This window comes from Rattus norvegicus, chromosome 10 (assembly GCF_036323735.1).
Source record: "Rattus norvegicus strain BN/NHsdMcwi chromosome 10, GRCr8, whole genome shotgun sequence".
Classification (NCBI taxonomy): domain Eukaryota; kingdom Metazoa; phylum Chordata; class Mammalia; order Rodentia; family Muridae; genus Rattus; species Rattus norvegicus.
In genome coordinates, this window is record NC_086028.1 from 16,478,903 (window position 1) to 16,505,909 (window position 27,007).

The window sequence follows — 27,007 nt, forward strand, 5'->3', positions numbered from 1 at the left end:
TCCTGAGCTCATCCTATGCAAACAGAAAGGTTGAACGGTCACTATTGGAAATAATCCCTGTATTTCTTTATCTGTGCCCCCTCCCAAAGAAACACTTAACTAATAATAGTACTTAGGGCAACTTGAGCGTTGGTATTCTAAGCTCCGCCCCATAGTTACCTGGCAACAGCCAGCTGTGCCTGGCACTGTAAATGGGGCTGCTTGCCCCTCCTCTTTCTCTTTCTCTTATTCTCTTCTCTTGCTCTCTTGCTTTCCCCTCTTCCCCTTTGTCCCTTCTCTTCCCATTCCCCTCCCCACTTCCCTCCACGTGCTCATGGCCTGCCTTTACTCCTCTCCTCTTCTACTCTTCTTCTCTCATTAAACCTTTCCACGCGGAACCATATTGGCCCATTGTGTTTTGTCAGGAAGCCAGCCAAGATTTCTACCCCAACATTGAGTCTCACCTCAAACCTAAGGCCAAAGTCCATATGTGGGCTTTTTCCCCCCATTTAAAACTCAAATTCTTTTTAGAATGAAACGTAAAATTTTCTTCTAGTTCCAGCTTCCTGTATGTGTGGACTAGATTTTTCTGCTCACTAGATCCCTAGATGGTTTCCTGATACTTCTCTGAGGTCTGGGAATGGCATATAATCTAGACTTCTTTGTGGATTCAAGTACCCATTTCCCTAGCTTGCAGGAGTTTGCCAAGAACTTCACTGCCTTGGGCTCTGGCCCTTCCTGGAGTGGAGGTTAGAGGGGAGGGTGGTGATGAAGGACTAATCGTTGTGGGGGAGAAAAACTGAGGTTCTTTCATGCAAGACAAATACACAAAGTCACCCTGGCTTCCCGAGAATTGGCCAAGGCCTCAGTCACAGCTGCATTTCAACCCCCCTCCTCCCTCTGCCCAGCTCTGGCTCCTAGAGGTCCCTGTCAGAGGCCCAGAAAAGGAAGCCTCCCTCACCACAGTCCTAGAAGCCCCAGGGCATCCTCAAGTTCCACAAGCCCTGAAAGCCTTGAAGGTCGCTGGATTTCTTCTTTCAGTGTTTTACTGTATCAGCTAATGAGCTTCTTTCTCTCCAGCACCATTACTGTTTCCTCAAGTGCTTAGTGGCCTCAGCTCTAATGACAGGCAGCCACTCACATAGACAGGGAAGAGGCTGTCTTTCAGGCCGCCGAGAGGGGAGATTGGATTACATTACGGGGTGGCAGGAAAAGGTCACTGTTCCCCACTTAGGTTGCCCGTCAGTAAGGAGAGTGCAATCAGCGGTTCTCCTGTAACAGGATGTGTCCTGTACAGCCGGGCAGAGGAGAGCCGGAGTGGGAAGCATCCACCTTTGCTCTCCTCTGAAATGGCCCATCTTCAAAAATAGGCCACAAGCTGCCCCAGACTTGACCCATAACATCTCTGAAATTTAATTTCAAATGATGGTCTCAGCAATTCCATATGCCACCCAATCTGGCCTAAACCCTGTATAAAGGCAGGAAACAAATGGATTCAGAGCCTGCAGGCTGAGGAAGCAATTTGGGATGTGGCTGAGAGGGCCCCTGGGTAATCCTACTCAGCATCAATCAGGCTGCTCAAAGGAGCTCCAAGGGCTCCAAGGTCACTCTCTGGTCCATTTCCTGTTACAGCCAGCAGAAGAGCTGACCAGAGAGTCCCAAGCCTGACCCATGAGAAGCAGACACAGGATTCTGTGGTCTGTGAGCGGTCTGTACATCCGAGGCCCCTATGCTGAGACCTTTAAGACAGGGAGACTAGTGTTCTTAGGAGTGTGCCTTCAGAGAGGACTGTGGGTCTCCCTGTTCTGGAGATGTGGTCTCTTCAGCCCTTGTGTTCTCTTGCCATCTGGGGATGTCCTTTCTGAACATCAGCTCTGGCTCCCAGCAGCCCCCTTCCAGACATCAGGCAAAGGAAGCTTCCCTCAGGTGGACCTCATCAGAGCCTGCTCTGTGCCATATGAACGCCTGGTCTCTAACACTGTGATCAGAATACATTTTCAATGTTTCAAATATCACCAAACCAAGAGTGACTGCAGGCTGAGGCAGCCTGACCGGTCGCCAGTCCAAACGTCTGGTATACCATACATCTTTAGTGAGCACCTTATATGTGCTATGCCAGCAACTCTCCAGGTCTTTGTTCTCAAGACTCTACACTCTTAAAAATAATGGAGGAGCCTAAACCAGGCACAGTGGCACAGGCCTATAATCCCACCACTCAGAAAGCTAAGGCAGGGAGGTCATAAGTTCAAGGCTAGCCTGGGCTACATACTGGGCTCTGCTCCAACCTGAGCTACACAGTGAGCCGTTGTCCCACAGAAACTAAAACAACGAACACCACCGAGAACCTCAAGGACCTACTTACAAGAAGTAAAACTGGACACACCTACTTACTCATTATCGTTTAATGTAACGAATCTAATCCAATACATATTCGTGGGCAGCAGAATATGGAAATAAAATGGAAATAAACTCCACTTTACAAGAGCAGGGATGTTGAATGAGAAACTCTGGCATTGCCATACATGTTTCCTAATCCTTTTGGGTTTAATCAAAGACACCTGGGTTCCCACACCTGCTCCTGTATTCAATTTAGAGCCATAAATTGGACTAGCCTGATGTCCTACAAGCAGATACTCAGAAACCTTGGGAAGAACTTTAACAGCCTTAAGGGGATGCTTCAACATTACACTGAGCCCTTGACAAAGGGTTAAAGGTTGCTGTGGTGACTGATCCCAAACTGCCTTCTCTGCTCTGTCACAGTAAGCTCCATTGTGCAGTGTTCATCTGGAACCCAAATGCATCGACAGCTCGCACAGACCTCGTTACCCAGTGGAGACATCCTGCCTGCCATGATCTCTCCTATCAGACCAAGGCTTCGGAGAAACCACTGAGCTCACAGTGGCTTAACACAGTTATACTCAAAGGCTATCCTTAGCCATAAACACCATCAGCTGTTTTTATAGCAAAGAGATACCCGCTTTGCTAACTTCTGAGGAAACTTGGGCCAGTTACCGGTGTCTAGTGGGCCACGCCCACGTCTTCCAGGTCGAAATGGCATTCTGCGAAGAACCGCTTCCGGCTTCCTCGCTTCCTCGGCTCAGAGGCAAATGGGGCAGAGCTATCACACAGAGCAAAGTGCTTTCTTCACCCCTGCTGACTTTGCCACACAGGATGCTAAAAAGGACACACATTCAGGGGGAGTTCTACAAATGAAACTTTTTCCTGCTTCCATGAGGACTTTGGGGGATTTTGCTGGTGGTTGAACCCAGGGCCTGTCACGTGCCACATCTCAGCCCTCATTAAGGACATCCTTAGGTGACCCTGGCCTGTGTGTGCATGCACGTGTGTGCCAGAGGAGACCTCAATGGCTGTGCGGTGCTTCGGGGTCATTTCCCATTGCTACTAAAATGCCAGCAGTTTTATTCACTAGCAGAGCAGATACCAACAAGATGAAAATAGGAAATAGTACCCCAGAGGCAGAAACCTAGTGGTGACTTCTAGGGCACCTGAAGTGGTCTGGCGTTCCCCGGGATACGCCGAGCACACACGGAGAGCCGTTACACAAAGGGGATGGGCCAGTTCTGCGCCTCCTGAGGCCTGGCCAAGAAGATAGACTTTGGGCAAACGTAATCACACGTGATCTGATGAGTGCTGGAGATACTGGCAGGCTTCGGGCTGCAAACGTCGCCAGGGCCTTCCCAAGGTAGGAAACTTTTGAAATGGATCTTGATGGCTGAGTAGGAACTCCTCCAGAAAGAGAAGGTGAACCTTTATGTTTTGAGTTACACAAGGGTGGGGTAGGGGTACTAACAAAGGCTTTTGGAGACTCTCCCAAAAAAATGATGATAATCGTGTGTGTTCATATCAGGATAATACCGGCCACGTCATTGAGTGTTCATCCTGTATAAAACTGAAGCTCAGAGTTCACATATAGTCACATATCTCATTGTCTCCACCAACCTGTGAAAGGCCAAGAAGATTCCTCAAGGACACATAGCAAATCCACAGGGGAAGCCGATATTAAAACTAGGCTTGTCTGATTCCTAAGACCACGCTGTTTCTCTCTCCCTGAGCCAGGAGAAAGAGCAACATCCTGGCACCTTTGCTCAGACCTCAGTTTTCGTCTCCGATACAGTTAGAGGAGCTTCATTCCCTTCCGGCAGTCTTCCAGAGCTCCACTCTGCTCTGAGACTCACTCCCAAACACCGCAGGCCCAGCCCTGGGGTTCTGGGATTCCTCCCTCTTGGCCAGACCCACTCCTGTGGTTGTGCCTGAGCAGTGACCTCTGTTGGGAGTCTAGTCAGCTTTGATCCACAATAAAACCAGCTGATCCTGCTGAGATCAAGTAGGTCTCCTTCCCAACCCTTTCTCTGTGGTCTGCCTATTGTTAGTCCCCTCTGCAGCAGCCAGCTGACCCCTTCCCAAGGCTGTGGGCTCTCATGTCTAGAGCACACATGGACTTGGGTTCCTGCTTTTTTTGGTCTTGAAGCTTCTCTTCTGGTCCCTGTAAAATTGGAACACGGGCACCCCACCTAAAAGGACCAGGCCCCAGGAGGAACTGAGTCAATGTGCACAGGTCCTGACAGTTTCGCCATTTTAAGCTCACCAAGTAGCTTGAAATGGTATCCAGACATGCAGCTCTTCGGTTTTCCGGTAGGTAGGTCTATTCCTGGATGCTCACTCCCACCAGGCCTTCCGTGTGGGCCCTGTGCCTGTGAAAGCTCTGGATCTAAGGAATGTAAAAGCCCAGAAGCCTGACCCTCCAGTCCTGCCTAAACACTCAGCAAGCCGTCCCATTTCTGATTTTACACAGGATCCCTAGGGGGGCTTCCTGATAAAGTAGACCATCCTCTCCTACTAGACGCCAGGAAAGCATTAACCATTGACCGTGTCCATAGTCTCCACACTCAGGAGACTGAGGCAAAAGCATTGCTGTGAGCTCCAGGTCAGCCTGTGCTGTGTATGGTAGCCCATTCCTGTCATCCCTGCATCCCATGTCCATGCAGAGACAGAAGAACCAGGAGTTCAAGGTCATCCTCCTAGGCCAGCCTATACTACATGAGACCCTTAAAAATAAATAAATAAAACCAGAGGACAAAAAACAAACAAACAAACAAAAACACCTCACCTCTGTTGTGGTCACTCTAACTCTAACAAGTGGCCCTCAAGAGCATCCTCAGTCCCAGCTCTGACCCCCATAGGGATGATGGGATATTGGCTGTCAGGGGACGGGTTAGCCTTTAAGCCTAGAGAACCGAGTGCCTTGGGATTTAGGCTGGAGACTTTGTTCTTCCTACACGCTCTTGGCATCAGGTGAACCCCTGAGGACAAGGTGTGATGTGGAAACTTCAAAGGGCAACTTGAGAAAGCGTGTAACCCTGGATGGGACCCCAAGAAGCTACTTCCCAGCATTCCTCCTGCCCGCAGACCCCTAGTTCACTAACAAGGCAGACGCTCTCTGAGGACATCCAGGGGTCTCATCTCTCAGTGTTTTCAGATTTTTTTTTTTTTCAGATTGTACAAAGGTCTTGCTAGGGTGCTCCCAAATGTGTTACCATGACAACTATACTAACATGAGATTCAATTCCAGGCTTGCATTGCCCAGTGTCATATTGAGCACAGGTTGCTATGGGGTGGAGGGAGGATAGCTAAAGCATAGGCCAGGATCCTTCCCAGAGAAACCCTGTCCTAGAATCAGGAACTGGGGACCAGGCCCAGAGTAGTCAGCTTTGCCTCTTGGGTGTTATTTGAAACACACCCGGGGGAAACTGGGACTTGTATTTTCCCAGCATCATTCTCCATCAGACATTATCTGTCCTGCAACTCGGTTTGTAGACCAGGCTGGCCTTGAACTCAGCGATCCACCTACCTTTGCCACTGGAGTGCTGGGATTAAAGTGGATTATGAGCCACTACACCCTGGCAAGACATTTCTTTGTGCCTCATCTCATCGAATTCCATGAGACATTGTGTCTTATGTTTCAACTTTTCATCGTGCATATCTATTGTATGTGGTACTGTGTTACATAAGGGCACGTCCCCCAAAATTCTATAACACGGGGCCTGTCCCGCTCTACTCTGCCCTTTCTTCCTCACTTTCCCCTGCCTTTCCTCACCCTAGAAATGCATGCCTCTACCTTGACATCATAGACAACATCGTAGGTGCCCATATGATCTGGGAGCTATAAGTGAGGGAGAAGATGAGATTTGTTCCTAGTTCACAGAGCATTTGGACCCTCGTCGTCCTGGCTGATTTACCAACACCCACACCCTTCAACAGAGCCAGATGCCCAATACAAGCCTGATGACTGCAGACTCCTCCCCCACCATGCTTATGGCTGGCCAGTGTCCTGGGACTGTTCCTTCTCAGAAAAACGCTTTGGCCCTGCCTGTGTGGGAACAGGGTGCCTCAGAGAGACCTTGCCCATCCACCCTCAGCATCAGAAGAGCTTAGACACCCCTATCTCCAGATCATCCAGATGTGGGTGCTGTACTGTTACAAGACCTAACTGTGGCACTGGGGAGGGAAGAAAAGACAGACACAGAAAAGCTGGGATCAGGTGGGCTGTGAGCTCTGATGGAGACCCAGCAGCAACAACCCACTTACCACACAGCAAGACCCAGGAAGAGGCAGGTTAGCTAACCTGTGTGGGAGGTCTGTGTTGGGGGAGCAGCCTCAGTACTCCTTTATCTGGGAGGAGGGAGCTGCAGTTGAGGGTTTCTGCACGTGTTGATGTTAGCTAAAGGCCGACCCTCTGACAGTGTTCTACTTGGACCAGGGGAAGAATTTGCCATTCCTCTGAGCCTGGCTAGGGAAAGGCCTTGTCATTCCTGTGCAGCTGAGGCATTGGGGTCCTTGACATGGCCATGCTCATGTCAACAGTACACACTCACTCATCCGCTCCCCACACCACACTCAATTTCCTCGTCCGCCACGCCCTTGGCTGCACCGGTTACTCAAGGAGGGTTGTCTCCAGAGCCGGGAGAGAAGCTCTCTTTAGGAAGGGAGCTGCCAAGTGGGGACGGTGTTCCATTCCTTTCTCTTTCAATCATCTCAGAACCCAGAAGGTCAAGGGAACTAAATGTACGCTCAAGTAAGTATGTGTGACGTTGAATGGCTCCCATTTTCCAGAGAAAATCAGTGTGGACAACCGCATCGGCAGATCATAGCCACAGCTCCTGTTGACCTAAAGTCCCTGAATTAAATTCCTCGTTACTATTAAATTCCAGATCAAAAGCCAACAAGGGTGGGGTGATTCATAAAGGAAAAAAATGCAGGAGGTGGAAGAGAGGTGGGAGAGAAAGAAGAAGGAAGAAGAGGGAGAGAGAAAAGGAAAAGGGCAGAGAGAGGAAGAGGAAAATGGGAGAAGGGGGGGAGAGGAGGAGAAGGGAGAAAAATCGACCAGGAAGTGAGAGGAAGGGGAAGGCCCAGGAAATAGAGGAGGCAGAGGTGAGGGCTGAAAGGAGGGGGCGGGGAGAAGGAGCAGAGGGAAGGGAACTTGTGCTCTGGGACGGGAGGCGGCTTAAAATGAAATGGGTGTGACATCAGACGGGACACAGAAATAGTGTTCTTTTGGAAAACACAAGTTCTGTTTTCTAATCTAAAAAGAGATCACTCCACCACACACACCTCCTCTCTCTGCCTGCCTCACCCAAGACGTAGGCACACTTGGCTTCATCAGATGTAAAAGACAAGCGGCACCTAGTCCAAACTCTGCCAGGCAAGTCTCCACAGAAATCTGGCCACAGGAACAAACCCTGAATAGAAACAAGCTAGACAAGCCAGGAACACTCAACATAGTGTCAACTCACTGTCACTGTGAGAGGGTCGCCGGCTCCAGAATCGGCAGCTTCACCTCCGGGTGACAATACTCTGGATGCTTATCCAAGGACCCTCAGTGCTCACCTACCGCCTTGCCTGACATAGGAGATGGCACACAGATAGCAGCAGCATCTTGGTGTTCACACACACATCAAACGGCCTTCAATACCATCGGAGCTCTTCAGCTAACCTTAGAACTAGCCAGATTTCAGACTTGATCAGGTCAGCCTCCATTTGCAACAATGTGGCAAGGATTGTTAATAACGGAAACTCTCAAGTTTCACAAGCATTCTGGGTGTTTGTTATTAGCAGTCCTGCCTTAGCAAACTGCATCTGACCACATCCACACCTGTAGTGTGCGTTCTGGCCTTTTCTCTGTGATTCAACATTATGTGTTTACTCGGTGCCTGTTAACACATCCCCTAAAACACACCGACATCCCCAGGACCAGAGAGATTTTCATTGTGATCAGCATGGTTTCTTGAATTTAACAAATTAACACGAATGAATGAATGAATGAATGAATGAATGAAAGAAACTGCATTCAATGCTTAAATTCTTAACTCCCTTTCCATGGGTAGAGTCTCATACTTCTTATTTCTAGTAAAATGGTCCTGGCCACCAGACTCCAGGAGTCTTGCCAGTATGGCCATGGAATGCTGGTTGGAACCCTAGGACAGATGCAGGACTCTGACGGTCATGGACTGACCAGGGAAGACTGGGCCATGTATGTGAGCTTTTCCCAGGAGACTGGAGAATGGGCCTTCCTCGGAGGTCATCTAGCCACTGCTCGGCCAGACTCAGCCTGGGAAGGGCAGCATCACCATGTACTCTCAGAAGGCAGTAGCAGAGATTGGCCTCTATACATGTATGGCTCTAGGTTGGAGAACCACCCAGTGCAATGGTTTGAATGTAAGCCTAGAATTCATATATTGGAAACATCCTCCAAGTTCCTCTGTTCACAATTTTAGAAGTGGGGCTGTCCTGTTTTGGTTTCTCCTGCTGATGTGATTTAAAAAAGCAAGGGCCCAAAATAACTTGGGGTGGAATGCGTTTGTTTCTTCTTACAGGTTAGGGTTCATCATCAAGGGTAGCCAGGGTGGAAACTCCAGGCAGGAGCGTGAAGCAGAGATTAATATAGAAACTCTGCTTCCAGGCTTGCTCCTTGTGGCTTGCTCAGCCTGCTTTCTTACAGCACCCAGGGCCACCATCTCAGGGGCAGTGCCACCCACACATGGTGAATCGAATCACCTCATATCAGTCAAGAAAATGTACCACAGACTGCCCCATGAGTCAATTGGACGGGAGGCATTTTCTCAATTGAAATTTCTTAGTGTTCTTCTAAAATAGCCCTAGCTTGTGTCAAGTTGACATACAACTAGTCAGCACACTGGCTCAGCTGTCCTTTCATGCAGTTCGCGTCAACCTGCCAAGAGGTGGTACTGTCCACAGGGGGGGGGGGACCTCCTCCATCAGTTAGAAGTCCAGAAAATGTCCCATAAGCATGCCCACAGCCCCATCAGATGCAGGTAACTCCTCAGTCAAGAGTCCCTCTTCCCAAGTACACCTAGCTTGGTGTCAAGTCGATAGGAGCCGTTATTGAAGTGATCAGGACATAAGGGTGGGTCCTCTAGGATGGGAGGTACTGTGACTGCTTCCCTTGGGACCCTTCTCTTAGGGCTGAATGTGGCCAGTATCTTGTTATTTAGGTCCCAGCTCCCAGCTCCCAGGAGAGGACTCTCCTGACGAATCTGCTTTTCTGCACCCAGCATGGTGTTGATGTGGACTTGGCTTGTTGGCAGATGTGCTTGATGCTGGCTGGTAAGCTCCCAGGAGGAAAACTATCGTGATAGTTTGTATATGCTCAGCCCAGGGAGTGGCACTGTTGGGAGGTGTGGCCTTGTTGGAGTAGGTGTGTCACTGTGGGTATGGGTTTAAGACCCTTATCCTGGCTACCTAGAAGTCAGTCTTCTGCTAGCAGCCTTCAGATGAAGATGTAGAACTCCCAGCTCCTCCTGCACCATGCCTGCTTGAATGCTGCCATGCTCCCACCTTGATGATAATGGACTGAACCTCTGAACCTGTAAGCCAGCCCCAATTAAATGCTATCCTTATAAGAGCTGCTTTGGTCGGATGTCTGTTCACAGCAGTAAAACCCTGACTTAGACAACTATACCACTCTCCCTTTTGGGACAAGCTCTCTGTGCACAGGGCAGTGTGTGGCAGGCACACTGAGTAAGTTTGTGGTTGGTTACACACACTTGAGTGTAGAGCTCACAGCTACCCAGGGACCAATCATTACCAAGTCAAGTTTTGTGGGAGACTAAGCTCTGACGGTATGACTTTATATGCAAGGTCTTGCTGTACCTACCAGGCAAACCCTGAGAAGTCACAGGACAATTGTATACTTAAAGGAGGCCACTCAGACAGGCTAAGCAATGTGGGCAAGGCCCTAGAGGAGACAGGGTGACCAGAGTACAGGATGCTCTCTTCTCCCCGAGCATATGGTTTAGCCTGTTCTCTTCCAGCTCAAAGATGAATGAATGAATGAATGAATGAATGAATGAATGAATTCTGTTGGTCCTCTAGTAAGTGTGGGTTCTAAGGTCAAAGGCTAGGACCCTAAGAGCCATAGGCTGAGGCTAGAGAGGTGGCTCAGTGGTTAAGAGTGCTGGCTGTCCTTCCAAAGGTCCTGTGTTCAATTCCCAGCAACCACAGTCACATATAATGGGATCTGATGCCCTTTTCTGGCCTGCAGGGCCATATACATTAAATAAATAAATAAGCAAATAAATATTAGCCACCGGCCAAGCCCTTCTATAGCTTAGGGACATCCACACCACCGTGTTCAGGATCACAAAGGAACAGACCACCATTTCAATTAACTGTTTGGACAAGGTAAGCTTTAATGCTTAGCTTAGTTTTCTTTTCTTTTTCGTTTGAAACAGGGTCTCACTATGTAGCCCTGGCTATTTGAAACAGGGTCTCACTATGTAGCCCTGGCTATCCTAGAACTCACTATGTAGACCATGCTGGCCTCACACTCACAGGGATCTGTCTGCCTCTGCCTCCTGAGTGCTGCGATTAAATTGTATTGGCTGGATGATGTCATCACAAAAGAGGCATCTGGGAAATGGAGGAGGAAGGGGGAGGAGTCACTGCTCCCAGGAGAAAAAGGTCACTGCTCCAGGCCATCAAATTCAAATTCCTAGAAGAGAGCAATGGGCCTTTTCCTGGGAGGGGAGGATACAGACCTTGGCAAGTTTTACAAGGTAGGGGAAACAAAAAACAAAAACAAAAACAAAAACCTCAGTTCCTTGTCCCAAACACGTTTTATAGTATTTGATAGGAAAGATTATATTTGATATTTTTTAACACCACAACACTTTTCCAGAAAGTTTCTTCTTAGGGATAATTAAAATTCTCCAATTTAGAGATTTTTTAAAGCTCCTGGGTTATGCATTTGGGGTAGACCTAAGGCCAGTCAGTGAGATGACCTCCTAGCTTGGAGTCACTTCCTCTCCCCAATTCCAACTCTCCAACCTTGCAGGCCATGGGGTCTGGGCGCTAATGTGGGATCATGTGCTCGCTCGGCAGTTTGAGTACACCGGAAATTTCCATCTTAAGTCCGGAGTGCGTGCTCTCTGATCCCATTGTCAGGCCGGTGGCATTCCAGCCCTCAGGAAGGAGCCCCCTCTTCCAGATTTCTCTGTCACAAGATTCGTTAAGTAGCTTTTAAATTTCATTGCCAAGGGTTGTCAGGACAATGCAGAGAAAATTGCCAACGATTCTGAAAACAGCCCATGAATCTGGGGCAGAGCTGGCGAGAACAAGGGAGCGCCACCGAGGGGGTGGGGCGTTGGCAGCCACTTAGATGAGAAAGTTCTGGGCTTCCAAACTTCTTTGGTTGGGATCCGTGTTACTTTAAAGGATCAACTCAGCAGCGGGGTTAGGTGGGGGTGGGGTGCCTTTCTCAGGAGGGAATGAGGATCCATAATGTGTGTGGGGGAAGGGTGTTGGGGAGGAGGTCAGTTCATTGACCCATTTTCAGTTCAGTATGGCAAACTTGGATTACAATATGGTTCCACCACAGGGGAGCAGCCTGGCTGCCGCATAAAAACCAATCCCGGACTCCAGTGTAACTGCAGGTGAACAGCCGCCCCGCCTTCCTGCTCTTCGTGAGCCAATCCCAGACTCCAGTGTGACAGCCAGTGAGCAACCGCCCCACACCCCCGCACTTTGTGAGCCAATCCCAAACTCCAGTGTGACTGCAGGTGAGCAGCCGCCCTGCCCTCCCGCTCTTTGTGAGCCAAATAAAAGCAGTTTCTTCCCCATTTCAGCTTCTTCCATGCTCCTCTGAGTCTTCACCAAGACACACATGATCCGAACTACGAAGACTTCTCTGTGGCCTTCAAGGAGGTAAACGACCGGAACACATTAGGTTTTGTTCATCGTGAGTTGTCATGCCAACTGTTCTTTTCCAGTTGGGTATACCCCCAGAAGTTACCACTTACACCATTGTACACCTCTCCGCACAATTTCAGTAGACATCAACCCGTTCCAATCCCAAAAACTTAAATAAAGAAATTGCAGAAATAAATGAGCCATGTTCTGAGCAGACCGGTGAAACTCTGCAGTGACCATTCTATCTCAGCTGGAAAAAGATTCTTCCATCAGACCAATGTCTCCAGGTAGCGGGCACTGCACTGCCCACCCAGCTAGCCGCTCTCACAGCTATCAGGTCCACTGTATGATATGTTGCTTGTGTTGCAGGGACCAAGGCTTAATGGTAAGGAGCTGGCTGTTCAGATGTGCCAAAGGGAAGCTGGAAAGCGTTTAACAAGGAGAGAGACTGCCTGGTAAGGGTGCTGAGATCTATAAATTAAATACCACAGACTTGTTATGTAGGGCTCGGGAGTAGCCGTAATTTCTGGTGTTCTCTAGGGGTCTTGGATAATGGCGCCTGGGGTATTAATAACGTGGTAGATTTGTGCTGCGGCTTTGTTTTATGGTTCCTATTATTCGCCAATTTTACAATTTTTGTTAAAGGAAGCTCATGTGTGCAAAGGCTGAGCAGACCTCTGCGCTATCGCGCAGAGCTGAATATGCATTGCGACTCCAGGAGAAGAGTCCCAGAGTGGGTGGGAACCATCTCAGATTGACAGTTCCTTCCTCCACTCCTGCTTCACCGCAGCGTCTGGTCAGCCTCAGGTTAATGCAGCTGTCTAAGGCTTCTAAGGCTCTTGGCCACATCCATGTAAACGGGCTGCGGGTGACTCAAGGTGAAAGGGAACTTACTGAAAGCACACAGTGGCTCCCAGAATGGATGGAGAGGCTGGATGACTAGGAAGAGCGCTGGAATAGAAGCAAAGCGGGATCTCTTCACAGACCCACACCAGCAACGCTATGCCACTGTAGCTGTGACGCTGGCCCCAGCCACGCACCAGAACTGCAAAGGCTGCTGGGAAAGTGAGTATCTGGCGTTTCCGCCATCTGTAGGAAGGCTCTGCCTCTCTCTAAGGTTAGAGAATTCCTCCCAAATTGGAAGGATGTTGAAAAATCAGGCAACTAAATAGAAGACAACTGTCAATCAGGTTGGGATGGGTAATGCAATTGTAACTAAACCAACCAACCAACCAACCACACCAACAGACAGAAGCTCGGTGGCTTGAAACCTACAGAAATTCTAGCCTGTTCCCTCAGTGTGTCAGGGACAGCTGAGGGCTCATTTCAAGGTTGTCCTTAATGAAGAGGCTCAGGCTGATTGACCGATGTGCACCATCACTTGTGACTAAGAGCACTGCACAGACAATCCTAATTAGAAGGTGCTGGGACGCCGGAGGGAGGCGGGAGGGGAGAACTGCCAATCTGTGCACAATCCTGCGTGCAATCAAGGGTTCTTACCTAGAAGTAACACATATCACCTAGCCAGAAGCAGCTGTGCAGGCCTGCTTTGGGGTGAGTAAGTGCATGCTGCCTCGGGTCGACCAGCAAGCCGGAACTAGCAGCTAGGCTGGGTCGAGGTGGTGTGTGACCACATAGAATATGCTGTCTAAGGTTACCTGGCAAGGTGTAGCTAGCAGGAAAAGCCACTGGAATTAGGACAAGAGTTGGGTTTTATGTTCCCGTTGAGGCTCTGGAACCCATAACTCAGTATCTGCAAGCCAAGAAAACACCTGCCTGCATTGAGCCAGCCTCAGAGCAAACTCCATATGGCAGAAACAGCAATGTGGATGCCAACAAGAACTTATAGAGCCAGAACTGAGTCCAGCCTCCAGAGCGCACGCAGGCGGCCTTGCTTTTACCACAGGCACCCTCGTCACACATGGTCTCCTACAGAAACACTTTATTCAGGACCACTAGGTTCCCTCTGCAAAAACCCTTCTGCTTGCAGCTGCCTGAGGAGCAGTGGGGGTCTGGGATGTGGAGTATCTTCAGGCCTTTGGGGCAGAATAGTGAGCTATGACACACTCTATTCTTTTTTTCCATTAATGTATTTATTCACGTTACACCACACTTTATTCTTTATAACTCCCCTAGCCTAAGGTATTTTGTTACAGTGGCAGCACGTTAGGACAGTGCATGTGGACAGGACACTGAGTGAGGATCTGTTTACCCTTTGGGGAGCCTCACACCCACAGGACACTCCTGGTCTTGTGTCTTTCCTTCAGATTTTAATGTTGACACTTTTTAAATGCCTGAATGTGACAAATGACACATCTTGCCCAGTGACCAAAGGACTAAAAGCCAAAGTTTCGAAACATCAACACCCTATCCAGAAAGGTCCCTAATAATTTTGGAGATAAATGGAGTCCACAGGAGAGACTCATTTCCTCCCAATGTGCGTTTGTTAATTTGTCCTAAATAATATGAACTCAATTTCTAACAGTCTTCTCGAGCAAAAAGTTTAAAGACTACATTTCCCAGCCTGCCTTGCAGCCTCCCTGAGTCAGGACACTCAAGCAGCCATCTTAGATGACAGAGAACAGAAGGCTGCTGGTCAGCTCAGGACTACTAGCCTCCAGACTCTCTGAGCCAAAGCCAAACTGTTCTGTTTGGTTGGCTCGTGTGTTGTGGTTGTCAGCTGAAGACATGCCATGACCTGCTTTCTTGAAGACAGTTACTCTCCCGTGTTTACACTCCACTGGTAAAGGATAACTTCTGTGTTGCTGTAACCAGCCTGCCAGAGTTAAAAAATATCCTAGAGATGCTTGTGTCCCTCAGTCTGGCTACCAGACTATTGAAACAGCGAACCCCAAAGAAATAGGAATAGCTTCAGGAATCTCATGGTGGGAGAAGAAAAAGTCCTACCAAGATAACCCAATTCTCCCCTTGGAGCTCTCTCCTAGTCCAGCCTCTTAGACCAGTTCAGTGATACACCATAGACAAATCCCTCAACTGCACCCACCTATTCCAATTATTGGCATTTGGGCATTATCCAAACTCTTTTTTTTTTTTTTCCTTTTCTTTTTTTCGGAGCTGGGGACCGAACCCAGGGCCTTGCGCTTGCTAGGCAAGTGCTCTACCGCTGAGCCAAATCCCCAACCCCTATCCAAACTCTTTTGTCTTACATTTAAAGGAGCAAATTTCCCATCCACTTGCTCAGTCTTTGTCCCTCCATCCCATTTACTGGGAGCTTCTACCAACCAGGCCATTATGGTGCTTGGCGTGCAGTTCCTGCTTAGTGGACTTTGAGGCTAGTGGGGAAGGTGGAGGTCAATCCAAGAACCCCCTAACTCAAGTGTAAGTCCGGGATGGCAACATGTTATTACACGTGTGCTAAGGATCCGGAATATTGCTAAAAGGAATACCAGGACTGCTGAGCCTCTGGACTATCCTAGAGAATTGGCCCTGCTGATTTGTACTGGCTGGTTTTGTGTGTCAATTTGACACAAGCTGGAATTATCACAGAGAAATGATCCTTCCTTGAGGAAATGCCCCCATGAGACCCAGCTGTAAGGCATTTTCTCAACTAGTGATCAAAGAAGAGGATCCATTGTGGGTGGTGTTGTCCCTGGGCTGGTAGTCATGGGTTCTATAAGAGAGCAAGCTGAGCAAACCAGGGGAAGCAAGCCAGTAATTATCATCCCTCCATGGCCTCTGCATCATCAGCTCCTGCTTCCTGACCTGCTTGAGTTCCAGTCCTGACTCCCTTTGGTGATGAACAGCAATGTGGAAGTGTAAGCTGAATAAACCCTTTCCTCCCCGACTTGCTTCTTGGTCACTATGTTTGTGCATGAATAGAAGTGCTGGCTAAGACACAGTTTCCCAAAGACCTATCACCACGAGATGATGTTAACATCCAATCTAGCTCTCTGATATGAAAAGCCCATGGATTCTCTATTCTTTCACACAGTTCTGCAAAAACCACCAATCCCATTTTCTGGTTTCTGCAAGGTCTAGACTTAGGCGTGTGCAGGTTCCACCTCCTCGCAGGCTTTAATGTAAATATCCTAAATTCTAATATGCATAGGTTCACTGAGTTTTGGGCAGCTAGTCAGAAAAGGATTTTGTCTGTTTTCATGTAGTCAAAAAAAGGGATTTTGTCTGTTTTCATGCTGGAGATTGGACCCAGGACCCTGCACATACAGACTAGGTCTGCATCATGCCTAAATCTCTATCCCTGAAAAGCTTTAATACTAAGACTCACCAGCAGTTATCTAAAGGACACCAGAAACTAGATTACTGCCTAGACCCAAGTTAAAAACAGTACTGCCTGGTTCAAAATGCTCGGAGCTATAAATGCAGCAAGGGCGCCCCCTGATGGCAATTATTGTACATTGCATAGCTTGTGGTGCCATTTTTGGATCCCTTAGCAAGGCTTAAATAATAATAATAATAATAATAATAATAATAATAATAATAATAACCACCTCCCATATTTTTATCTATTTCGTCCTTAGTCTCAATCCTCAATGTGCCAAGTTTATAGCAGTTACAAAAGCAAGCGTACAGGACTTCAGGAACTGCACCCTGTCATGGGCCAGAGTTCCAGGAGCCAACACACAGGACCCAATGTTGGTGTTGGACCCTGTAAACCTGGGTTCCTCATTACTTTCCTATTAGGTCGTGGCAGATCACCTCAGTGTTAACTGCCATACCAGGACTTCCTGAAGATGATGATTATGGTGGTTTGAAAGAAAATGGTCCCATAGACTCATAGGGAATGGCAGGATTAGGAGGTGGGACCTTGTTGGAGTAGGTATGGCTTTGTTGGAGGAAGTGTGTCACTGGAGGTGGGCCTTGAGGTCTCAGATGCTCAAGCCAGGCCTATTCTCTCAGTATTTCTTCTTGCTGCCTGCTGCTCCGATTTAGAACTCCCAGCTCCTTCGCCAGCACCATATCTGCCTGCGTGATGCCATACTTTACACCATGATGATAATGGATTAAACCTCTGAACCGTAAGCCAGCTCCAGTGAAATGTTTTCCTTTACAAACGGTGGTCAAGTGTCTCTTCATAACAAAAAAAGCACAACTAAGACGGGAACTAAAGTATGTTCTTATCCACATATACTCTGATCAGATAGTTAGTGGAGTTGTTAAGAGTCAGAGCCTGGGCCCTGGTAATCCTAACACGCCAGGTTCACCCACTCAGCCACCTGCAAACAACCAACCAATGAGACATGTTTGAGAACCAGAAGAGGGAGATTTAGTCAATGCACCCGAATGACGGCACCAACCCAGCCTTCCAGAGGCCTAACATAAGATAGAGGGCAGGAGGTGTGCAATGGTTCAATATTCTGAGAGCCAAAAGAGCAGGGCTCAAGGCTCTTTAGAATATCTTCATTCCACAGATGGTTACACAATTCTATAAGTAGAAGGGGCAGGGACTTATGGCCAAGTACTGTGCTGAGCACCAGAGACAAAAACAGTCATGGTTTCTTCTTCGAAGCTTATACTCTGGGTGTTGTTTTGTTTTATAAAAAGAAAAAGAAGCCAGGGCTGTGTTTGGTAGAGGTGTTGTATGGTTCGGGGAATGGGGGTGCTTCTGCAGGCCCATGCTTGAAACATCCCTTCCCCCTGAGGGACCAGCCACATGAAGGTATAGTATAGAATAGAGTTTATTTAGGGCATGGGGAGGGGAGTTGAGGGAGGAAAGGCAGAGGGGGAGAGAGGGAGAGAGGGAGAGAGGGAGAGAGGGAGAGAGGGAGAGAGGGAGAGAGGGAGAGAGGGAGAGAGAGAGAGAGAGAGAGAGAGAGAGAGAGAGAGAGAGAGGAAGAAGAAAGAAGAAAGGGAGGAGGAGAAGAAGAGGAGGAGGAGGGGGAGGAGGAGGAGAGGAGGGTTGGGGAGAGGCTGGCCATGTGCACATGGAGAAAGGGGAGAGAGGATAGGGAGACAGGAAGAAGAGGGTAAGGGGAACAAGAGGAGAAGAGGAGAGAGGAGGGGGCAAGCAGCTCCTTTTTTATAGTGAGTCAGGCACACCTGGCTCTTGCCAGGTGACTGTGGGGCGGAGCCTAGAAGGAACGCCAACAGGTGTGGTTGGGGGCATAGGGGTGAAGATGGCCAATCAGCCTATAAATTATCCACTTCCAGTCACAACGATTGCTATAAGAATCTGGTTCAACAATAGACCAAATTAGGCCTGGAGCTAGAAAAGTTTTTGTGAGGAAAGAATAAGATGTGATGTACCTAAAATGTGACTTATAAGAAGGGCAACACCCCCCCCCCAGGCCTCCCTCTGGGGGTGGGGGGCCAGGGTTGAACTCTCTCACGGGACTTCCTTAGAGCCAAACAGGAGAGGTCAGCGTGGGACAGGAGTAGAAATAAATTTGATATCCCAAAGGGTTGTAACCTATCGTGAGAGACTGTGATCAGCTTAACCTTTGAGACTGGCTGGGCCAATATGAACTCCTCCACCGCCCCTCCCTGACACACAAAAAGTAAAATTAGTTTTATCAAAATAACAAAAATATTAACCCATTGTTAACCACATTTCCCAGATCATATTACTCAAGGAGGTCGTGGGGATGACCTCCTTTTGTTGTCAAAAGCACAGGCTGCCAGGCATAGAAACAGAGTTGCTGAATCACAGTCGCTAAATGATACGCTCCTAATCTTTCAATCAGTTCTGCAAGTGACTGTCGCCCACTGTAGGGAGGTCTGATTTCTGAGGGCTGCAGTGACTGAATAGGTTCTGAGCCTACAATTCCCATGCTGTCTCGCAAACTAGCGCGAGCGAGCCAATAGCCTGCCGGGAGTTGTAGTTTCCAACGGCCAGACACAGGCTATAAGAACATGGGCGATGGCTCCAGGAAACCAACCGTCCCACAATGCAAAGGTCGTTGGTGACGCTATTAGACGAGCGCCAGCAGCGCGGCCAGCGGGGAGCGCCGTGGTCCTCGCCGCCTCCCACCCTGCCGCCTCCGTCGCCGCCACCTCCGTGGGGCCCTCCGTGTCTGCGCAGCGCGGCCCACGGCTCCCGGAGGAGCAGCCGAGCACGGGGTCGGGCACGGGGCGCAGCCATGGCGGACAGTGCGGGAGCAGGTGCGGCGGGCCAGGCCTCGGGACCAGCGGGGGGCTCGAGTGGGGCGGGCGGCACGGTCAACCCCGCTTCGCTGCCTCCGGGAGACCCGCAGCTCATCGCTCTTATAGTGGAGCAGCTCAAGAGCCGTGGCCTGTTTGATAGCTTCCGCCGGGACTGCCTGGCCGACGTGGACACTAAGGTACCCGGGCTGCGGGGGACCGAGGGGGGCGGTCCACCTCGCCTCTTTGACGTGCCAGAGCCCGGAGTAAAACAAAAGGCACCTCCGGAGCCTGGAGGGACGCGCGGCGCGGGCCAGTACCGGTGACTTCTGTGGTGCACACACGACACCTGGACACTTAACCAGCTGTGATTTTTAATTTTTTTTTTAATTTTTATTTTAGTTCAGTCGCCTTTCTGAACTTAATGATTCTTTTATGGCTGCACACGTATATCCACTTCATACCCAAGGAACTCGCGTTTTACAACACTCGGGAAAGGCAGCGTACTTTAGAAGCTCTGCCCATTCTCTTGTTCACCACCCGGGAGGTGATTTTAAGCACCGGCTGGATTGGATAACACGTTAATAGCTATTCCCTTTCCTAACTGAATCATTTGCAGATTTGTATGAGGTCAAATTGGGATAAGCAGTAGAATCAGCACCTTATTTTATTCTGTTTAACTAATTTAAATGGAGTTAATGGCTATGTTAGATCCAGTGCCAAAGGCCAGTCTCTACAGCTAAAAATACCCTAATTCACCTCACTTGGAAACTTTGGAATGTGTGTCACGAGGCAGGTATATAGTAGTACCAAAACATTCCTTTTCCCTTTACAAAATTTGTTTGCCAAGATTAAGGTGGTGGAGTTACAAGTCTCTTTGCTGACTGAGAGGCTCCACAGGGTAGCCGTTGCCGTTGCTCAGGTTGCTCCTCGTGGTGTTCAGGCTGTGAGTCACCCAGGCAAGCGGGTTCAGTAGCCTCAGCTGTCAGCTGCAGGCTGCCTGGGCCTGTGCTATGTCTTTGATATGGGGTAAAGTCTGCCCTATATATACACATCTTAGGCCACAGTCTGCACAGGTAGGCCATCCTTCCTACCTCCACATTCTCGTAGAGAGAGACCAGAGCCATGCAGACACTGGCATGCTCTTTAGCAAGGATGGGCTGAAGAAGCGTTGTCTGCCTCCGGTTGGAGAGCAGGAGGCCAGGGGCTCGGAACAGTCCTTGTACTCACAAGGTAATTTCCTAGTCTTGTTCTCAAGCTCTGAGGAGGAGGATTCAGAGTAAGCGCCTCAGGCTCCTTTGAGGGTCACACACAGCTTTGCCTGGAAACTCTTCGCAGAGTAGCTTGGCTGTTGCTGTCATATGACTCCTGCTGAGGCTTGGATGGCTGTTTTCGTTTGGAGGGGGCCTTCCTTGGTGAACATCCTCTGTGAGTCAAGCAGACAGGAATGTTTGCATTTTAGAGACGGGAATTACTGAAAGTCCTGTGACTCGTAAAAAGTCAGTGCTTGGCCTAGAACCGTGTTCCTTCCAGAAACAGCTTGCATCTGTCCTTGGACACATGGAAGGAGAGGGTTTACTCCTTTAAGCCTGAAAGTCTAATGTCTAAATGAGGGCAGCATAATACTAATAGGCTCTCCCATGTGGGGTTTCTTTAAAAGCAGATTGACTTAGAGGCTGGAGAGAGAGCTCAGAGGTTAAGAGCACTGACTGCTCTTACAGAGGCCTTGATTCAATCCCCAGCAACCACATGGTGGCTCACAACCATCTGTAATGAGATCTGGTATCCTCTTCTGGCCTGCAGGCATACACACATTGTATACTTAATAAGCATAATAAATGTGTCTTTTTTTAAAAGTAGATTGACTTATATAGGCAGTGCCCTGCACTGTGCCCAGCCACTGCAAGACAGATAACCCTGCTGGCTGTTGATTCATAGCTGCTGTACTGCAGGTCAACTCTGAGGTCAGGTGGGAGCATGCTTAAAGAAGATGTGTTTCTATGAAAAGCAGTTTCCTGAATGGCTCGGTGCCATGACATTGGCACACACACTAACGTGGTCTCTTCTGAATGAATGTCTTAGCCAGCTTACCAGAACCTGAGGCAGAAGGTGGATAATTTTGTATCGACACATCTGGACAAACAGGAATGGAATCCTGCAATGAACAAGAACCAGCTGCGAAATGGGCTGAGGCAGAGCGTGGTTCAGTAAGTAAAGGTAGAGGCCCCAGCATGAATGCCACACAGGCTGGCCACAGTTCATGGAGGGCCTGGTCTGTGGTGCTTTGTAGCATCTGCTGTCTCGTGCATGAGTGAGGTCATGAGCAGAGCCCTGGGGTACCTGCTGCTCACTCTGGGCTGCTCCTAGGTGCCTGCCCTCAGAGGCGACTCAGGAAGGTCTGGATTCCAGGCTTGCTCTTCGCTCTCTGAAGCTTTCAGTGTGATCTGAACCTAAGAGTGTTTATACCAAGATGCCAGTGTGAGAGTGTGCAAAGTGAGCTCTGGATGTTCTATGACTGCGGCTGCTAAAGCATGGTGACACTCTCAGTCCTGTAAGGTTTGTTCTTTACAGAAACAAACTGAGCCTTTGTTAGGAGGTCCTGTAGCACACTCCCAGGAGTGGCCTCATTGTTACTGGCACGGTGGGGTGGGTCGTGGATTCCAAGGTAAATTTTTTTCTGTTCTGTCAGAATCCATTTTGGCTTTTAGCAACTAGGGCTTATGTTTGGCACTATTTAATCCACTAAACTGTTGAATAAAAGCTTATGAAGCAGGACTGTGAAAATAGAAACATCAGGGAATTGTGGTGAGAAAAGCAAATCTTGGAAAACTGAGGTATGAGTGCACTTGGTAATAGTTCAGAGATGTGTGGCCAGATGTGGCTGCCAAAGACATGTAGGGAGTTGGGCTGGGAGAGCCAAGCACAGGCTCTTAGCTGTGCTGGCGCATGCCCTAAGAAACCCACACAGTAAAGTTGTGCTGCCCCCCAGAGGCCTTTATGATAGAGGCTGGTCCCCAGCATTGTTGAGGTGATGGGAGCTGGTAGAAGATGTTGAGATCATGGGGCCTTCACCCCTTTGGCACTGAATTGGTTCTTTGAGAATCAGTTGTTGAGTTTAGCTAAATGTGATGCTACACTTCTGTCATCCCAGCACTGAGGCCGAGGCAGGAAGGTTAGGAGAACCAGGCAGGTTTGGTTATGTAATGAGTCCAGACCGGCCTTAGCTGTACAGTGAGACTTTCCTAGAGAAGGAAAGAAAATAAAAAGTCGGTGAGTTAAGCTGCTTTTCTCACTAGGCAGTGTGGCTTGGCATGTATGTGGTCAGCATCACGTTGTAATAGATAGGGACTTGAGAGACTCTGGGAGGCACGTTGCTGTTCACACCTTCTAGTCACTAGCATGGTGTATACCTCTTTCTACATACCCATTTCTACATGTGTGTTCAGCAACACAGAGAAGGCTGGTTAATGCAGGTCGTGTACTACAGTCTGGGTACTGGCACCATCTTCCTAGTGTTGATACTGTAGTGTGTCGTTCAGGGCACTAACACCAGACGTGTAAGGATAGGACGTATGAGCCTCTATATTTCCTTGAAACTTTTGACTATACAGTGATTTTGAAGTTTAAAAGAGTTTAAAAAGAAAAGGTTTTTTGCTGACAATCTAGTACTTATGTGGGCTCATGGCCACTGAAATTGGAATTTTGTAAATAAAGAAAATTACCACCCATGTAAAGTCCTCTGTGTGTGGGGGGTGTGGCATCTAAAGCTGCTGGTGCTGTCTTCCTGGTGTGCATGGTATTGCTCCCTTTCCCGGGTCAGCTGTGGTGGCTCAGAGGTCTCAAAAAGTAGCGATCCAAAGCTACCCTATACTGAGCGGCTACACACTGTGTGTCCAATCTTATGCATCTTACCAGTTATTGAAAATGTCTGTTTTCCGGACTGTCTTGGATGTTTGCATTGCTGCTGGAAGCCGCTTCTGTTGTGGCTGCTCAGTATAAAAGCTGAAGAAAATGGAGGCAAACCCAAGTGTGCGCTGCCTTTGACATTGTGACTGCGGCTTTCACTCCACACCTGTGGCCGGGCTTGCTCTTGACGTGAGTCAAGCATGGCCTCTGGGGCAGTCTGCTCTGATTGTCTGGTTCCTTTGTACAGAGTTGGGGCTGCATTGGGGTGGCAGGTAGCCGTCAGTTGTGAACCCCTTCAAACGAAAGGCCAGTGGACTAAACTTGGGGAAATGGATGTTCGCTGGACTCTCTAATGGCACTCGGGACATGTCAGTGCAAAGGAGAAATCTCGGGAACTGAATCACAGTGGTCTGCTTTATCTCCACAGGTCAGGCATGTTGGAAGCGGGAGTGGACAGGATCATTTCTCAAGTGGTCGACCCCAAACTAAACCACATCTTCAGGCCACAGATAGAGCGAGCAATCCACGAGTTCCTGGCCGCCCAGAAAAAAGAAGCTGTGCCAGCTCCCCCTCCAGAACCTGAAGGCCAGGATCCTCCAGCGCCATCCCAAGATGCTTCCTAAGGTTTGGCGCACCATTTGTCCTCTCTGCCTGTGTGTGAAATGGTTAGGAATGGGCTGAGTGTGACTAGAAATCATGTTTCACACCCATTCAGAAGAGGGCTGGAGTGGAGCTCACCCGCCGGGAGCCATCACCACTCACATGCTCCTGGGTGTACTCTGTACCAGCAGAGCCAAGCATCCAAGTCAAGAGGAAACCTCATCAGCTGAGGCAGCTGGTCTACCCGGGGGACTCGTGTGGCGTCCTCTCTGAAACTGCTCACTCGTGGCTCTGACACTGGTTGACATTTATGGTTTTCACATGAAGTCAAGCAGCATTTCCCAGTGCTATCTCAAGTGAGACATTCTCGATGAGCTCTGCACATCCATGTTGTCTCTCAGTTACTATGCAGTTCTCTTCCCTTTACCTCCGGTTTGGGAGTTCATCTAACTAAAGATTAGCTGGAGATTCATTCCTGCCAGGTCGTGTGTTATATGGGGAGATGGCCAGCAGGTAGAGGAAAGCCACTGTCTGAGCAGCAGACCCCTCCCTCACCTGTTGGCACTCCACCCCTGGGGAGTGTTCTGCCCCTTGTTCTGCTAGTGTTCTCCTGCGAGTCCCTAAGACACTGTTGACAGTAAATTAGGTAGGGAGGCAGTTTTGCAAGGCCTTTGACCATGGCTGATTGAAGGTAAGAGCACTGGCTGCCATAGTGCAGTACAAGTGGGACTGTCTTTTTGTGCCTCTTGGGAGAGGACCTTGATCCATCATGGAGTGCAAAGCAGCCATTTTAAGTCTTTCTCATTTCGATAATAATCTTTTAGGAACATAGAGTTTTTGAGTGTGGACCCCTGTCAGAAGCATTTTGACGTGATTGTCTTTCTCTTTTAGGATGTGCCTGATGCCTTGGGAAGCTCTGTTTAATGGAGAAGCGGTTCCTGTTCATACGAATTAACTTTAGTCAACCATGTCATTACTGATGTCAAGATTTTGGCCTTGACTGAGGTGGTGTCCATGTTGGATGGAGATCAAGTTTGGTTGTGGACAGTTACCCATACTTGCTCATGGATTGTGTCACCTTTGACCAGCCTGTCGAAGGGTGTGGCTGCAGTAGACACTACAGAGGTTTAAGCACTACAGTGATGTGGGCTGTCCTGAACGAACCTTTATACTTGAACACAGACACTGCATGTGGATGTCAGCGCTTGTGCTGTGTGGTTTGCAGGAGCCAAGCTGGAAGCTAGCTGGTCAGGACAGCACAGACCGGTGGGAGCAGCTGTCTGATGGTGGGCTTTGATATGCTGGAGTTACAGACTGGAACGTGGGGCAGTTAGTGTCAGCAGCCTTAAGGTTGTGACCTTCCTGTACTTGGGGATCTTAATGGTTCCTTTCCTTGTCAGAGGTAGTGTTGGAACCCTGGAGTGAGTGAGGAAGCTGAGACTTGGGGTACACAGAAAGCCCCACAGCTTCTGTCCTGACATCTCCCCATCCACAGGGGTGAGTCACTCTGTGTTCGGTGCTCAGTTCTCATGTTTGTGTTTTTAGAAAAAAAAAACCTGCTAATAAATGGTGGATATTTTACAATAAAGTCATTGTGATCTTTCCCTGAAGCCTCAAAAGGACCCCAGAGCCTTGTGTGTGGAGGGGACTCCCATTCTTCTGCCTGCCCACTGTCTCTGTATACCACACGCGACTTGATGGGACTGAAGGACTGGTGGCTAGAACTTAGAAACACCCTGGCTCGGGCTGAATGGTGCAGCTGGCCAGGGGCAGGCAGCGTCTTGACTATTCTGACGAATTTCAAGCTTGGAAGAGTGCCAGTGTCCTCTGCATATCTCAGGGCAAGCAGGGGTGGAGGGTGGGAGAGGTGGGTGTTCGTTCCAAGGTCTGGGGAGCCCAAGGTTTGTGTTTCTTTTCCTTTTCTCTTCCTAATACATTAGTTATTGACCTGGGGTGGGGTGAGAAGGTGTCAGTTTGCATTTGCAGAGATCAGAAGACAGCTTGGAGATACTGGTTCTCTCCTACTATGTGGGTCCCAGTGACTGAATTCAGGTCATCAAACCTGGTGGCAAACACCTTTTCTCTCGGGCCCAAAAGTTTTTGTCTCCCAGGATCCCAGGAGATGCTGGCCTTGCATGTAGAAAAGATTGCACAAACCCGAGAGACCCTACTCATAGTTGAGTACAGTGCTGACAGCTTGTCTAACTTGTTGGATTGGGGTTTGAAGGTTTTGTGGTTCTGGAGGTTGGAACCCGGTGTCTCACACCTGCTAAGCACACACTACAGCTGAGCCCCTACCCAGCCCAGATGTAACAAGCTTTAACCCAGTCAATCGTTTTCTGCCCTGAAGGAATGTTCCCTCCCACCTTTACCACAAATGCCCTCAGTAAGGACTTTGATGCCTGCCAAGAACTTGCCTGCTGCGAGATGTTCTCAGCTCCTGCCCTCCCTCAAGTTAAAAGTAAGCTCCGCCCTCAGCAGAGATGGAAGTCTGTTTTTCCCTCCCGGGTGCAAGTACCACAGCAGTCTTCTGGAGTTAACTGCTTTCCCAAACCTGGGCCCCATCACATTGATCTGAATTCTGAAGCTAATTTTTAGCCAAAATAAAATTTTTAGCCAAAAATGAAGTCACCCAAGACACATGTCTCAGAACATGCATCTGCTGGAAATCTTTGAGCTGCTGCCTAAGGTCATGTGGTAGGAACTGAGGCCCCTCTGAGCAGGCCCACAAGGTGTTAACAATGGGGAAGAGAGCTCAAGCCAAGAGTTAGCACAAGGCAATCACCTGGACAATAGTCCAACAGAGCCAGAGCAGGCTTGGGACTGTGCAGCCTCCGGGTCTTCTGTGTGTCCATACTGCTTTACAGCCCTACCCCACCCCATGTGCTTACTCTGTACTGGGTACTGTCTCTGCCCATGTCTGATCTCGCCCTGGGCTCGCTCCCTACAGCAGCTGAAGCCATTGCAGACTCACTCAGCAAACTTGGTGGAAGTCCATGAAGCTGTTGTCCTAGTCCGTGAAGCTAACAGACATGTATTTATAGACTGTGAGTTATTAATAGGATTTTACTGGTTTCCATTCTAAGCATAGATCTCTCCATAAATGCTTGGGAGTGGGTGGGAAAAGCACAAGGAACGTTATTGGCTGAAACCCCATGAAGGGACCGTTGTGCAGTGCCGCCCAGATTCACCTTGTTAAGTCTATGCTGGGAACATGTGGTTTGTTGTAAAATGAGTC

The 27,007-nt window shown here is 49.0% G+C and overlaps 1 protein-coding gene and 1 long non-coding RNA gene across 3 annotated transcripts; both read left to right on the forward strand.

The window, feature by feature from the left end:
* The first annotated feature begins 2,811 nt into the window (after window positions 1-2,811).
* LOC134480659 (uncharacterized) lies at window positions 2,812-16,009 on the forward strand. Its single transcript, XR_010055310.1, has 2 exons — window positions 2,812-13,269; window positions 15,913-16,009. It is a non-coding gene; the product is annotated as an uncharacterized LOC134480659 (long non-coding RNA).
* A 3,006-nt stretch (window positions 16,010-19,015) lies between these two features.
* Window positions 19,016-25,357, forward strand: Bod1 (biorientation of chromosomes in cell division 1). Of its 2 annotated transcripts, none has more exons than NM_001013854.1 (4): window positions 19,016-19,463; window positions 21,346-21,470; window positions 23,597-23,793; window positions 24,661-25,353. In NM_001013854.1, the coding sequence occupies exons 1-3, from the start codon at window positions 19,071-19,073 to the stop codon at window positions 23,790-23,792; spliced, it is 714 nt and encodes a 237-aa protein (NP_001013876.2). In that variant the 5' UTR covers window positions 19,016-19,070; the 3' UTR covers window position 23,793; window positions 24,661-25,353. The 2 variants fall into 2 exon arrangements, 1 of the variants encoding a protein (NP_001013876.2); NR_073160.1 differs by having other exon boundaries at window positions 19,019-19,463; window positions 21,346-21,480; window positions 24,661-25,357.
* Window positions 25,358-27,007: the final 1,650 nt, after the last annotated feature.